The sequence below is a fragment of the Thalassophryne amazonica genome, chromosome 5 (assembly GCF_902500255.1).
Source record: "Thalassophryne amazonica chromosome 5, fThaAma1.1, whole genome shotgun sequence".
Taxonomy (NCBI): domain Eukaryota; kingdom Metazoa; phylum Chordata; class Actinopteri; order Batrachoidiformes; family Batrachoididae; genus Thalassophryne; species Thalassophryne amazonica.
Genome location: NC_047107.1, coordinates 89896556 through 89910453, shown reverse-complemented (window position 1 = coordinate 89910453; position 13898 = coordinate 89896556). Strand labels below are relative to the sequence as shown.

At 40.0% G+C, this 13898-nt stretch overlaps 1 protein-coding gene across 2 annotated transcripts in view; it reads right to left on the bottom strand.

Moving 5' to 3' along the window:
- Positions 1-13898, bottom strand: part of kremen1 (kringle containing transmembrane protein 1) — a 152624-nt gene that overhangs the window by 85392 nt on the left and 53334 nt on the right. For both annotated transcript variants that reach the window (XM_034170853.1, XM_034170854.1), the window contains exon 2: positions 9782-9944. In XM_034170853.1, the coding sequence (XP_034026744.1) occupies positions 9782-9944 (163 nt within the window). The remainder of the gene's footprint in view (positions 1-9781; positions 9945-13898) is intronic.

The following is a 13898-nucleotide window of genomic DNA, read 5'->3' as shown; positions in this document are numbered from 1 at the left end:
TGCTAGGACCAATTTTATTCACTTTATACATGCTTCCCTTAGGCAGTATTATTAGACGGTATTGCTTAAATTTTCATTGTTACGCAGATGATACCCAGCTTTATCTATCCATGAAGCCAGAGGACACACACCAATTAGCTAAACTGCAGGATTGTCTTACAGACATAAAGACATGGATGACCTCTAATTTCCTGCTTTTAAACTCAGATAAAACTGAAGTTATTGTACTTGGCCCCACAAATCTTAGAAACATGGTGTCTAACCAGATCCTTACTCTGGATGGCATTACCCTGACCTCTAGTAATACTGTGAGAAATCTTGGAGTCATTTTTGATCAGGATATGTCATTCAAAGCGCATATTAAACAAATATGTAGGACTGCTTTTTTGCATTTACGCAATATCTCTAAAATCAGAAAGGTCTTGTCTCAGAGTGATGCTGAAAAACTAATTCATGCATTTATTTCCTCTAGGCTGGACTATTGTAATTCATTATTATCAGGTTGTCCTAAAAGTTCCCTAAAAAGCCTTCAGTTAATTCAAAATGCTGCAGCTAGAGTACTGACGGGGACTAGAAGGAGAGAGCATATCTCACCCATATTGGCCTCTCTTCATTGGCTTCCTGTTAATTCTAGAATAGAATTTAAAATTCTTCTTCTTACTTATAAGGTTTTGAATAATCAGGTCCCATCTTATCTTAGGGACCTCGTAGTACCATATCACCCCAATAGAGCGCTTCGCTCTCAGACTGCAGGCTTACTTGTAGTTCCTAGGGTTTGTAAGAGTAGAATGGGAGGCAGAGCCTTCAGCTTTCAGGCTCCTCTCCTCTGGAACCAGCTCCCAATTCAGATCAGGGAGACAGACACCCTCTCTACTTTTAAGATTAGGCTTAAAACTTTCCTTTTTGCTAAAGCCTATAGTTAGGGCTGGATCAGGTGACCCTGAACCATCCCTTAGTTATGCTGCTATAGACGTAGACTGCTGGGGGGTTCCCATGATGCACTGTTTCTTTCTCTTTTTGCTCTGTATGCACCACTCTGCATTTAATCATTAGTGATCGATCTCTGCTCCCCTCCACAGCATGTCTTTTTCCTGGTTCTCTCCCTCAGCCCCAACCAGTCCCAGCAGAAGACTGCCCCTCCCTGAGCCTGGTTCTGCTGGAGGTTTCTTCCTGTTAAAAGGGAGTTTTTCCTTCCCACTGTAGCCAAGTGCTTGCTCACAGGGGGTCGTTTTGACCGTTGGGGTTTTACATAATTATTGTATGGCCTTGCCTTACAATATAAAGCACCTTGGGGCAACTGTTTGTTGTGATTTGGCGCTATATAAAAAAAATGATTGATTGATCATTATAAACTGTTCAAATGTGTTACTGTTGTTGACTAAACTTTGATATGATGTTTTTCTGTTGACTCCCTGGAACTGAAACTTTTGACTGTTAAGAGGACAGCAGATAGCCCCAGACACCACCACACCTCCATATGCTATCTTTCCCCTCCCAATTTCCCGAAGACCGTTCATGTCACACCCCGGCCTTGCCCCGGCCACCAGGTAGAAGATGGTAACACCCCAACTGAACTAAACTGAATTGTATAAAGACTGTGGGCTTCCAGACTTTGGCGTTCTTTGCGGACACACAACCTGTTGGTATCGTTGTTGCGTAATAAAGTGTGTTGCATTGAACCCACCCTGCGCTCGGTTGTTGACAGTCTGCTGATCTGTTCTGCTGTATTCTTCAATAAACTCTTTAAGCGTAAATTGAATTCTGAGTTTTTTGTGTCTCTCATGGTTCACGAACACTCGAGGAACACTTCCAGGTCCTTTGGGACATGGGGAAGGGTCTTATCCTCAACAGTTTAAGACTATAACTTATTGTATGGTTATAGTTTTTAAAAGTGGCATATTGTGTAAAATTAGCTTTTATCTACTGTTTAACTATGGCTGGGGTTTCATGTTAAACATCTCCAAAGCCAAGGTAATTGAAAAAGAGGAAGGAACTTGTATGGTCATTGGCGGTGAATAACATAGCAGGTAGCATGGAAGCTAGTGCTTGTGCTAATCAGTGTGATCACCAACCAAAGCAGTACCGCTCACTAGGTCTGCTACCAGCGTTAGGTTAGTTACACATTGACAGCTAGCTTGTTCTCCTTGCTCACTCTATGATGCAAAAAACAGCCAATGGTCAGAGACAGTGTGAATGTGCTAGGCTAGCTGTTAGCTCAAAGGTGGAGAGTTAAGCTGCACGCTCATACGGCCTTTCAGGAGAAAAGGAGGCTTTCTAGGCAACAAAAGTACATTTTTGAATGACAAGGTGTATGGCTTCCCTACATCTGTCAGCCTATACTGACTAAGAAAATATGATATATCAGCGTCTGAGAATAATATATTGAGACACCAAAATTAAGAACTCTGAATGACAAGTAAAATTTAGGACTGAAATAGGTCATGTTGCACTTTTCATAGTGGCACGTAGCTGAAATTTCACATGCATTCAAGAAAATCTTTGTCTCTTCCGCTCCTCCATGAAGCTGTGTATGTGGACAGGAGCATGCGTACATATTTGACCCTGTCCAGACATGCCATGAATGCCATTCCTCATCATTTCACAATGAAGTGGTCACTTCAGTCGACATAATACTGCTGGTGTTTGACTCACACTGAAATGTCACAGAGAGACTGAGACACTCTCGTTTTAACAAGGTGCGGAAGTGAAACCACGTTCTATAGTGTAATGATCATGTGCACATTTATATAGACTCGATGTTGGTAGCATATTATTATGAACATAAAAATCCATTTCAGTGCTGCAATACATTCCATAAATTGAAAGACACATATTCAGTTGTGATTATTTAATATTATATTTTCAGTGGAAGAATTTTTTTGAACAGTCACTGAAACATAGGGGTCATTTCGGGTAAATTAAAGGTCGAAGCAGGAATTTGTCATCTTGTTTTGGAAAAATGCTAGATAACAGTAGCCCTGGGGGTTCAGACAGTCAAGGCTACGGCAAGCTGACATTTGACCCTAATGACCTTGACCTTCATACAAATACGGGACCTCTGGTAGACCTTGCCAGGGTGAATCCACTTGTGCCCCACATTTGGTCCTATTGTAAATCAAATTTCTTGACTGTGAATTTTTCAAGGGCCGGGGGGGGGGGGCTGTCCCAGCAATCACAGGGTGAGAGGCGGGATACACCCTGAACAGGACACCAGTCTTATCACCCACACCTTATGGTCATACGTGTGTTGACTGTTACACACATGAGTCGTCAGTGAATTGTGTTGATTTTGATCGTTGCCATGGTAATATTTCTATCTGGCAAAATGTTCTTTTAAAACCTATATAAACTTGTATCTGGCAAATAATTTTGCACCAAAATTAAAACCGTATGATCAGTGGTTAGAAGACATGGCACAGCGCTCATGGAAGCATGCACGGAATACATCAGCCTCTTTTCTTCTTCTTCAAGTCACGTCATTGATTTAGTTGGGTCAGTGTCGGAGTCATGCAAAGAAAGCAAAGACAGAATCTGATTTAAAACAAGAACCGCTATAAAACACATCATTTTCCAACAACAATTGTATTTTAACAAAGAATCAGTCAGTTTTGTGTCTTGTTTGATATTATACTCCTCCCAAAGCTTTTTTCAAACCTGTCGGTGTATCCTTCTCACATCATGTGCTGGGTTCTCTTCCAGTTCAAGCACAAACAAATCTGTCCAGTGCCACTTCAAAGCATTTCTGCATTATGAGCACACAACCAGAACTTGGACAAATGTTTCTTTGGGGGCTGTTCTATTTCTTATGACTTGGCGAGCTGAGCCAAGCCACTGTTCTGAACATCTCTGTGCATTTGAAATGAAAGGCCGCGGCTCCCTGCACACGCGCACACGTTTGACATTCACGCATACAGCAGCAACTGTTGTGTTCACAATCTGACTGATGGCTAGACAGTATTCTCTGGACACCCGCAGAGACACTGCAGTGGTAAGGACTTAGACATTTGTAGATGTAAATTCTTCAAACGCATGCACGCCCTTGTGATGACAAGGCTAAATGTTCGGTTTGAGTGCCACCAATAAAATATTCAGAAGTGAGTGTCTAAGTTGCTCCCCTGAGCACAAACTCGTAGAAACAACAACAATCGGATTGTGAATTATTGAAGGCAGTTGTGTTTTTGTTGTGATCAAAGCTCAGACAAATGTCAGGAAGTCTAATATAAGACAGCCAGGTTTAAAGTGTTTTGACATTAACAATATTTTAGTCAGCCCCCTCGAAGAGAATATTATTTGTTTCCCAAAACTGGGTACATGGAATCAAATGTAAATGTGATGGACTGTACACTGGAACAATGAATGAGGTGGGTGTGATGCCAGCAAGGCAACATGTAAGATATAAAATGGGCAGATTTGTGACAGGCAAAAAATAATAAATAAATAAATAAAACAGGTGGTGCTCATCATGTAAACATGTCAATCAAAACAAAAATAGAATGAATCTTGTCTTGCTCTTCTCTGGGGTTTCCTGTCTGATGTCAGCTTTATGTAAGTCAGTTTGGGGAATATTTCATGTCCAACAGTAACTTGTGCAAAGTTGAAAATAAATATAAAGGAATTGGTTGTTTAGCTGGGGGTGGGGGGTGGAATAAGTTGTTGGTGGGAACCATATGTCCCAGTTTGTCAGAGAAAATCTGCTAAATCTATTCTCATATTATGTCTTCAATACTTAATTTCATATTTCATTTGTGTTCTGTTTTTAGTCCTACACCCAGATTTCCAACAGCAGGCTTGTCTTGCTGTGAGGTACTGTATACGCAGTACTCTTCTCAGCATTGGCACCAGACATACACAAGTAATGTACAGGCCTATCGGCTGTTATATAGTTACATGGACATATGTCAATGGCAACTGATCTGGTTTGACTGGTAATAGGTGCTTTTATCCCTGAGGTTCAAGGGCGTTGTGTTGATTTTACCAATCTTCCAGTAATTCCTGGTTTAAGGTACTTTCTTTCAGCATAATGCACATGTGTTGCATATCAAAATGTGCAGATCATCTAACCATTCTGGATATGTGAATCATATTTGTCTAGAACACTGGATGTAGAAATACTATGGCTCAAAATCTGAAAATACTAAATGTGGTTTTTGAAATTCTTCAAATTAAGTCTGTGACATTCCATCACTGAATTATTAATAAAAATATGACGAAAAAGATACCCAAGCATCCATGGACCCCATAGGGTTAAAATCAGTAAAATAATCACACCAACTCTTATATACCAACATGACACGATAAAAAACAAGATATTAGCAGTTTTAGTTTTGGAGTTACTGTATCGGAAAGAAAGTGGATACACTCACTGTCTCACTTACCCAGATTACTGGCATAAAAACCACACTTAGACACCAATAAGTGCACATCATCCAAATGTGTAGGTAATGAAAGTTATCCTCACTGTGCTTATCAGTACGGTGGCACACCATTAGCACACCTGCTTTACAGCAAGAAAGTTTGTGGTTGGAAGCCATCCATGCAACTGTTTTACATTTTGTGTTGTACTTGTTTTCTGCAATATGTTAAGGAAACACTCCTGTGGGTTGTATTTGAGAGTATGAACAAACAACCTATGATCATATGGAATGGAGGACATGTTGGGAGTAACAGAAGGTGTACTGTTCATTATATATATATATATATATATACATATATATATATATATACATATATATATATATATATATATATATATATATATATATATACATATATATATATATATATATATATATATATATATATATATATATATATAACCCCACTATAATACAATTTGCAGACAGCTAATCCAATTAAATACATATTTGAAAATGAAACCCCAGAAGAATTGCCCAAATTCGCACAGCTGACATTTGATTATACTCAGCCGTGCGTGATAAGGCTGCTTTTTTGCAGCGGGGGGGGGGGCCTTAATCACTTCAATAAGAAGGCTTAGCCAACGTTTTCAGCCAACTTGGATGAGAGTGTGCTCATAGTGTGGTCACCACATGAGCTCCACATGCAAGTCACATCTGCAGAGCTGCAGTACATCAATGGATTACAAAGCATTTAAATAGAAAATATTTCCGGTGCTTCTTGAAAAGCCCCAAATTGTTGCTGTCATGGCAACTCTTGATGATAAATATGTGCTTCGTGGCCAAATGTGTGTGTGCTGTGAATACTGGGGAGGCAGAGGTGAGGCAGCTAAAATCTTGAGTACTTCCACTAAGAACAGTGTCCAATATTAAAGTAAAGTCAGTCAGTGCCCGATTTACAGTTGTGGAGGCCCAAGGGCAAAGTGAGGTGTGGAGGCCCCTACAGTACGCGCGACCTAACATAACACATTAGTAACAGAACTCGAAAATGAAATTTTGCTTAAAAACATTTTATTATATACAAACACACATATCACTTACAAAACCTAAATCAAAACTCTTCTAGCTTTACGTTTAGAAAAATCAGCCACAATGTGTTCAAAGTCTATCTCCCTCATGACATCAAATTCTCTTTGGCCTCTTTGACTCTTTGGCCAGCTTTCTCTTTGTAGCCCCACTTTGAAAAGTCCTGACACCCTTGTGTCTGTCTTGCTGCTGGCTTCCACTCATGCTGAAAAAAGGAAATGGGAATTATTGATTTTTGGACAAAATTACACTTGGACAAAATTGTTTACCAATTGGCGTAGTAATAGAACATTGGGGAATACCGACTTCCGGTTGAGATTATACTCGATGAATAAGACCAGAAGCTATTACTGTTTTGAAGCTATTACGGTGAAACTGTTACATTTGGTGTAACTTGTAAGATGTAATATTGCAAATTGGTAATGTCATCGACACAGTCGACGACACCGATTCAACGGTTTGTCATAGTAATAATTTTATGGGGGAGGCCCCCTATTTGTGGAGGTCCGTGGGCAACTGCCCACCATGCCCCTATGGTTAATCGGGCCCTGAAGTCAGTCTAATTAAATTAGATGCCTTTTTTATTGGGGGTGGGGGGGGGGGGGGGGGGTAGGGGGTTACTGGAGTGTTGTCCCTGCAACAGTTTGCAGTTTTCTTGTTCATTGTAGAAATAAATATATGAAAAGTTAATGCAAATAAATCACATTATCCTGATTGTGCATCACAATTATAACATTTACCACAAAAGCAACATCATTACTTTGAAAGGAGGACGTTGTTTCTGAGGGGTCATAGTTATCTTTAGCATACATTATGTTAAAGTTTGAGTAAAATTGGCTAAGAGATTCTGAACACATTTTAAAGAGAAATTGTTTTGAAACATTGCATTTCTGACAAGGATTTCCTGATCCAATCACAGCGATCGATATCAGACCTGATAACAGGATTTTTTTTGATTGATCAGTACTGGATATTTTAAACATGAGTCACACACATCAATGTGCATTCTTTCTCACTTCACTTCATCAATGCGGTGCTGACAGAGCTGACAGTCATCACATTACACTGGTCAACACCATTTTTCTTGCATGGAGTTTCTCAATGGATTTTGGGTCATTTGAGGGCGCTGAATCTGAATCTGGTGTTAGTTTTTGCCATTCACATCACGTTGTTGAGACATGAAAACATATTTCTCGTATCAATCATTGAAGCAAAAGCTTCAGTCTCGCACACCTCTTCGGCGCCATAAACAATATTACGGCTCCTGTTCACATTTCACAAACTGGTTTACTGTTTTGAAGCTGCTTTTGTGTAGGATTAATGGCGCCATACTCATGAGTGAATGAGCAACTTTTGTGTAATCCATCAATAGGGAACATTCAGATTGTAAAAACACATGATGTGATAGAGGAAATCTGAGCTCAGATTCAAACTCAGCATCCCAAAATTACCCTAAATCAGTTCTTAAAGCCCACCCAAGAAATTTCCTTTTTGTTGTTGTTGTTGTTGACCAGTGTTATCAGGGTTTTCTGCGAGTTCATCACCAGCACAGCAATACATGTTTTAAAAGCATATTTATGCTCTGCTTCACTTCAAATATGGACTAGTGGCCTCATTTATCAACTGTTTGTATGTACATGTTCATGCTTAAACCTTGCGGATGAACATTTCTACGCAAAGTAGGGGTGCACGGTACATACAGTCGACAGGATAAATTATATAACTTTGGCCTATGGTAGAGATTTGGACTCCACCAACTAATCTCATGGGCTGACCCAATCTAATATCTGTATCGGCTTCCAATACCAATGTAATTCACAGATTGGAAATTTCTGATACAACCTGTGGAGTTTTCCAATCCAGGAACCACAAGTGGTGCTTTGCTATTCTGCTGCAGAGGGAGGGGATGGAGGTTTCTGAACTGAGGTGTGTCTCTTACTGCGAGGAGAAGCGCTGTAATGTGAGACACCTCCATACGAGCAGTCTCATTCACAGTTAGCAACCAGCTAACAGGCAAGCAATGAGGAGTTCAGTCGCTGACATGTCCGCTGAACACCACAGAGCCAAGACAGCAACATGCAATGTCTGCAAAGCCGTTGTTTCTTTCAGTGGGCACTCCGAGCGGAGGCGGCCATCCCGTCACAACCTGAATCAAACATTTGCAAGGATTTACCTAGACTGACTTCAAATATGAGTAAATTAATTACATCTATTCATTATTGTGGTGGTTTCTTGGTGCGTGTTGTAAATGAGGAAATGTCATCATCCTGAAAACGGTTCATGTATTCGGAGCAGGTGTGTCATCTGGTGTTCAAGAGATGAAACATCAGCCACTGACCAAACAATAAATAAATGTACTTAATTCTTTCACCAAAATATCAGTTCTAGGCTTGTATCTTAGATGTACCTTCTGCCAAACTGTAGCTGTAGTTTTGAGACCTGCACAATAAGTGTTCGCAAAATTACATTATACAACCTCAGTTCCAATGAAGTTGGGATGCTGTGCAAAATGGAAATAAAAACAAAATACAATGATTTGCAAATCCTCTTTAATCTATATTCAATAGAATACACCACAAAGACAAGATATTTTAATGTTCAAACTGATAAACTTTATTGTTCTTGTGCAAATATTTGCTCATTTTGAAATGGATGCCTGCAACATGTTTCAAAAAAGCTGGGACAGTGGTATGTTTACCACTGTGTTACATCACCTTTCCTTCTAACAACACTCAATAAGCGTTTTGGAACTGAGGACACTCATGATTGGGTATAAAAGCAGCATCCCAAAAAGTCTGTCGCTACATCTACAAGTGCAAGTTAAAACTCTACCATGCAAAGTGAAAGCCATACATCAACAACATCCAGAAACGCTGCCGCCTTCTCTGCAAATCATTGTATTCTGTTTTTATTTACATTTTACACAGCATCAAACTTCATTGGAATTGGGGTTGTATTTATTTTTGTTTTTTTGTTTTTTTGTTGTTGTTTATTTTTTATTTTTTTTTTTTTTAAATCAATTGAGCTTTGCTAAGGGACTAGGTAACCCATTCAGAAACACTTCCATTATAATTTTTAAATTTAAATTAAATTTAAATTTAAATTTTATATCGCGGTATATACCGTGACTGTGAAGGGATTCAATTTATACTGCAGTATGAATTTTAGGTCATATTGCCCAGCCCTAATGCAAAGTATGGAATTTACCAACTTGTACTTAGAAATATGTGTAAATATACACAACAAGATGAAGTGAAATAAAAAGTCATGTAAGGGCACAGACGCTTTGATGCCATTTCCAAGACAATCAGAGCACTTACAGAATGAGATAATGGTTTTACCTGCAGTAGTTGTGACTACCCAAACCCCCCTCTCCGTTGGGGTACTTGAGGGTGTTGTAGGGATGCTGGAAGGTCTCGTTCCAGAAGAGGCAGGGCTTACCACCATGCAGGCTAGTTTGGTTCTGGAAACCCCTGTAGTCCACACCGTTGGCTGTGTAACACTCTGTTAAGACAAAAATGAGATGGAGAAAGTGAGAAAAATTTGAACTCAATTAACATCTGACATTTGCTCAAAGGGATTAAGTTACCTGTTAATGTGAAAATCAAATGCCTGGCACAAGCTTTGCAAGCAGGGAAGCACACATGTGACCATATTTATAGAGAATCTATAAATTATAATGTTTATAATCTATATCTATAAATAATCTATAAATTAAAATGTTTTAATAGATTTGGAAGCCTCAGAGACAATACACTTGGAATAACAGCAAAAGTGTTAAAGTAAGATCAATCGCGATGTTTTTTTTAATTAATGTCAAGGAAAAAGAATAGAAAAATGAGCTCACTGATACACAACGAAAGCAAACAGGGATTGAGTTTCAGGAAGTATATGACAACCATATGGCTGAGACCAAGTGAGAACGAGAGTGAGCTCGGTTCCCAAGGCTAAACACTGGCTGGTGAGATGTTTTTCTTCCCTGAAACACAGAATTCATATAAACAGTGGCTGATGGGAGCGTGATAAAGCATCGCAGCTCATAGCGTGGAGTCTCGGAAGCACCGCCGTCAAGATGGATTTAACAGAATTCCTTTTCAGATGGAAAAATTTCTATTTTATAACAATGAAAAATACAATTTAAAAATCTTATGAGAGCATAATTTTGTGTGAGCAAAATGCCACAAATTCTGAAGTACACTATAAAGCATTTACCATCATTGAAATGTGCAGGCTAACCTTAAACCAATTCAAAATGTCAAGATAAAACACCTGCAACAGGTTCACTTTGTCAATCAAGTAATAGCATTTAAAAAAAGGTTTGTTTGTCTTGTCTCTGTGGGTTGTTGTTTCTGTGTACGTGACCATAGAGCCCTTTCATCAAACCACGCTGTGCTCTGAGCTGACACATTGCAATGTGACAGTTATTACACCAGCTGGGAAGCCAGTGGTGCTCAAAGCTTTTTCCTCACTCTCTTTCTCATCCAAGTTATCCTCTCATGTCTTTTCCTCTCTTCTGTCCCATCCTTCTTTCTTTCCCCTTTGGTAATCTCCTTCGAACTCATGCACAAAGTGTTTCTTCAGCGGTCGCCCAGTTTCACAGTGCTGTCGTGTAAAATCTGTGGTGTGCATCGTTGTTAAAATGCCCAACTTTAAAGCAGAAAATAACTGTAAATACATGTTTATAGCCTGGTACAAAACAAAACACGGTTTTAGTCTCTATAAACTCTCCAAGACAGCTGCAAGGGGGACCTCAAACTAACTCCTTAGATTGAGAGGGGTTTTTTCAAGCCATAAAGTTATGTTTAATTTGGAGCGGCGTGGTCATTTTGAGTGAGAGCTTGTGTTGTGCTGCTGCTGAGCGGACCAGAGCTCAGAGGAGGCAACTGTGTCTCATTTTTTTGAGCATTTTATTACAAACAAGAGCAATCAGAGATTTTGGACGACCGATTCTGGAGCACCTCCAAAATTCAGTGGCGTCTTCCATGCCCTAATATCTGTCTGTGGTGAAACTTTGGTGAGAATCCATGAAGTTGTTTTGAGTTCAAATCTTCTGATGACTAACTGTGTTATTTTCTTACAGGTTGTGAGGTAGTGTGTGGTTCATAGCCAAGTTTGAATGTTTGTGGTAGAGGGAAACGGCAAAAATGGACAAAATCTGCATCGCGGTGTGATTAAGTACCTGCATAAGAAGGGGTTAAAGCCCAAGGACATTCATGCGGATATGGTTGCTACATTAGGGGATGAAGCTCCCTCCATATCTACAGTGCAGAAGTGGGCAGCTGAATTTAAGAGGGGCAGAGACAGCCTTGAAGATGACCCAAGGTCTGGGCGGCCTGCAACAGCCACAACCCAGAAAAACATTGACCTTGTTCATGAAATGGTGATGGACGACAGACGATCGACGATTAATCAGCTAGCAGATGCTGTGGGAATATCCCGTGAGAGAATTGAACACATTCTGCATGAAGAACTTGGAATGTCAAAGGTGTCAGCTCGGTGGGAAACGCACCAGGCTAGTCATGTCGAAGGCAAACTTGGCACAATTTGAAGAGGATCCAGCCAATTACATGGAACGTTTTCTTACCCAGGATGAGTGTTGGGTTCACCACTTTGAACCAGAGACAAAAAACAATCAATGCCGTGGAAACACCCAAGGTCACCACCTCCAAAGAAGGCCAAGGTCGTTTCGTCTGCAGGGAAGGTCATGGTTTCAGTTTTCTGGGATGCCAAGGGCATTGTGTTCATGGACTATCTTGAAAAGGGACAAACCATAAATGGACAGTACTATTCTAACCTACTGAGACAGTTATGCAAGGCTATCAAAAAGAAGCGACCAGGAAAGCTGACGAAAGGGGTGCTGTTCCATCAAGACAATGCCCCAGCTCACAAGTCAACAGTGGCCATGGCCACTATCCTCGAGTGTGGATTCGAACTGGTAGATCACCCACCATACTCCCCTGAGTTGGCACCCTCGGACTTTCATCTGTTCCCAAACCTGAAAAAACTTGGCTGGGAAGCACTATCGGAGCAATGATGAGGTGATGGCTGCCGTTGAGGACTATTTTGACTCTCAAGATGAAAGCTTCTATGCCAAGGGAATCGAAGCACTCAAGCACCGCTGGAAGAAGTGTGTGGAGTTACAGGGAAACTATGTAGAAAAATAACCCTGAATTTGTTCAATTCAACAACTGCATCATAGTCAGCCTTAGAACTTTTCAGCCTACCCTTGTATATATATATATATATATATATATATATATATATATATATATATATATATATATATATATATATATATATATATATATGTTTGTTTAAGTTAGTGGTTTTATATGATGAAATAAACGGAACATGGAAACTAATTTTGATGGAAATCTATATACAAACGGAGGTTTTGCAGGACAGAGACGCCATGGAGGATGCCATCTTGAAAGTACTAATGTTACAATGTCAAAATAAAGGTTTAATGTCAAAACAAAGGTTTAGAAAATTTTCCAAAATTTTCATAATAAAGGATGCACATCATTGTGCCATGTGCGAGTCATATCCGAAAGATGAAGTCGATCTGACAAAGTCAGTGAGATATGTGAGACACACACACACACACACACACACACACACACACACACACACACACACACACACACACACACACACACACACACACACACACACACACACACACACACACACACATTTCTTGCTTTATAGAGAGATATGTGTAAAAATATGGCTTGTTGTGTGGTTAATTCTTCCAGCATTTGCATTGAGTGAAATTATCAGCTTACTTCATTTAAGATGCTAATATCAGTATCAGTAGCTTCATGATGGTATAGTTATATAGTTATTCCATGATTACAGGAAGTAAGCGTGTCATAATTTTTAATGCCTACACCGAAGTAAAAGGTTGTGAGGGCCACAGGTCAGGCACCAAAAATATGATTTAATAAACACCCAAACACAAGTTAGCCTGGTAGGTTAGCTTGAGTTCAAACTTGGAAATTGGGGCATGTTTGGGCTTCATTCTTCCTGCCCAAATCATGCATGAAGTCTCCCCTCTCCAACCCTAGCTTCCGCTCTTTATGCAATTACGGGTTAGTTGCGACATAGGCTGAGTAAGGGCTGCCAACATGGCGACACCCATGGGTGAAGTCACATAGGATTTGTCCAGACTGTGTGGAGAACCATACAGTATATGGTGTATATCCTTCCTTCAACCCCGCTGCATCCACCGGTGATGCTAATACGATGTCACAGAGTAACCACAGGCTGTTCCCAGGGTGTCAGGCAAAGTTACTTTTAATTAAAGCTCATTTAGCTGTGTTGTTCAGTCAAGCTTATCAGCCATCTATCGTTTTGTTGACAGGAGATCAGGAACAGCAAGGAGCTGCAGAGTGTCAGGTTCCTTCAATTATGATGCCACTCCATTGTCTGTAAATGGCTCTGCTTTCCATTCGT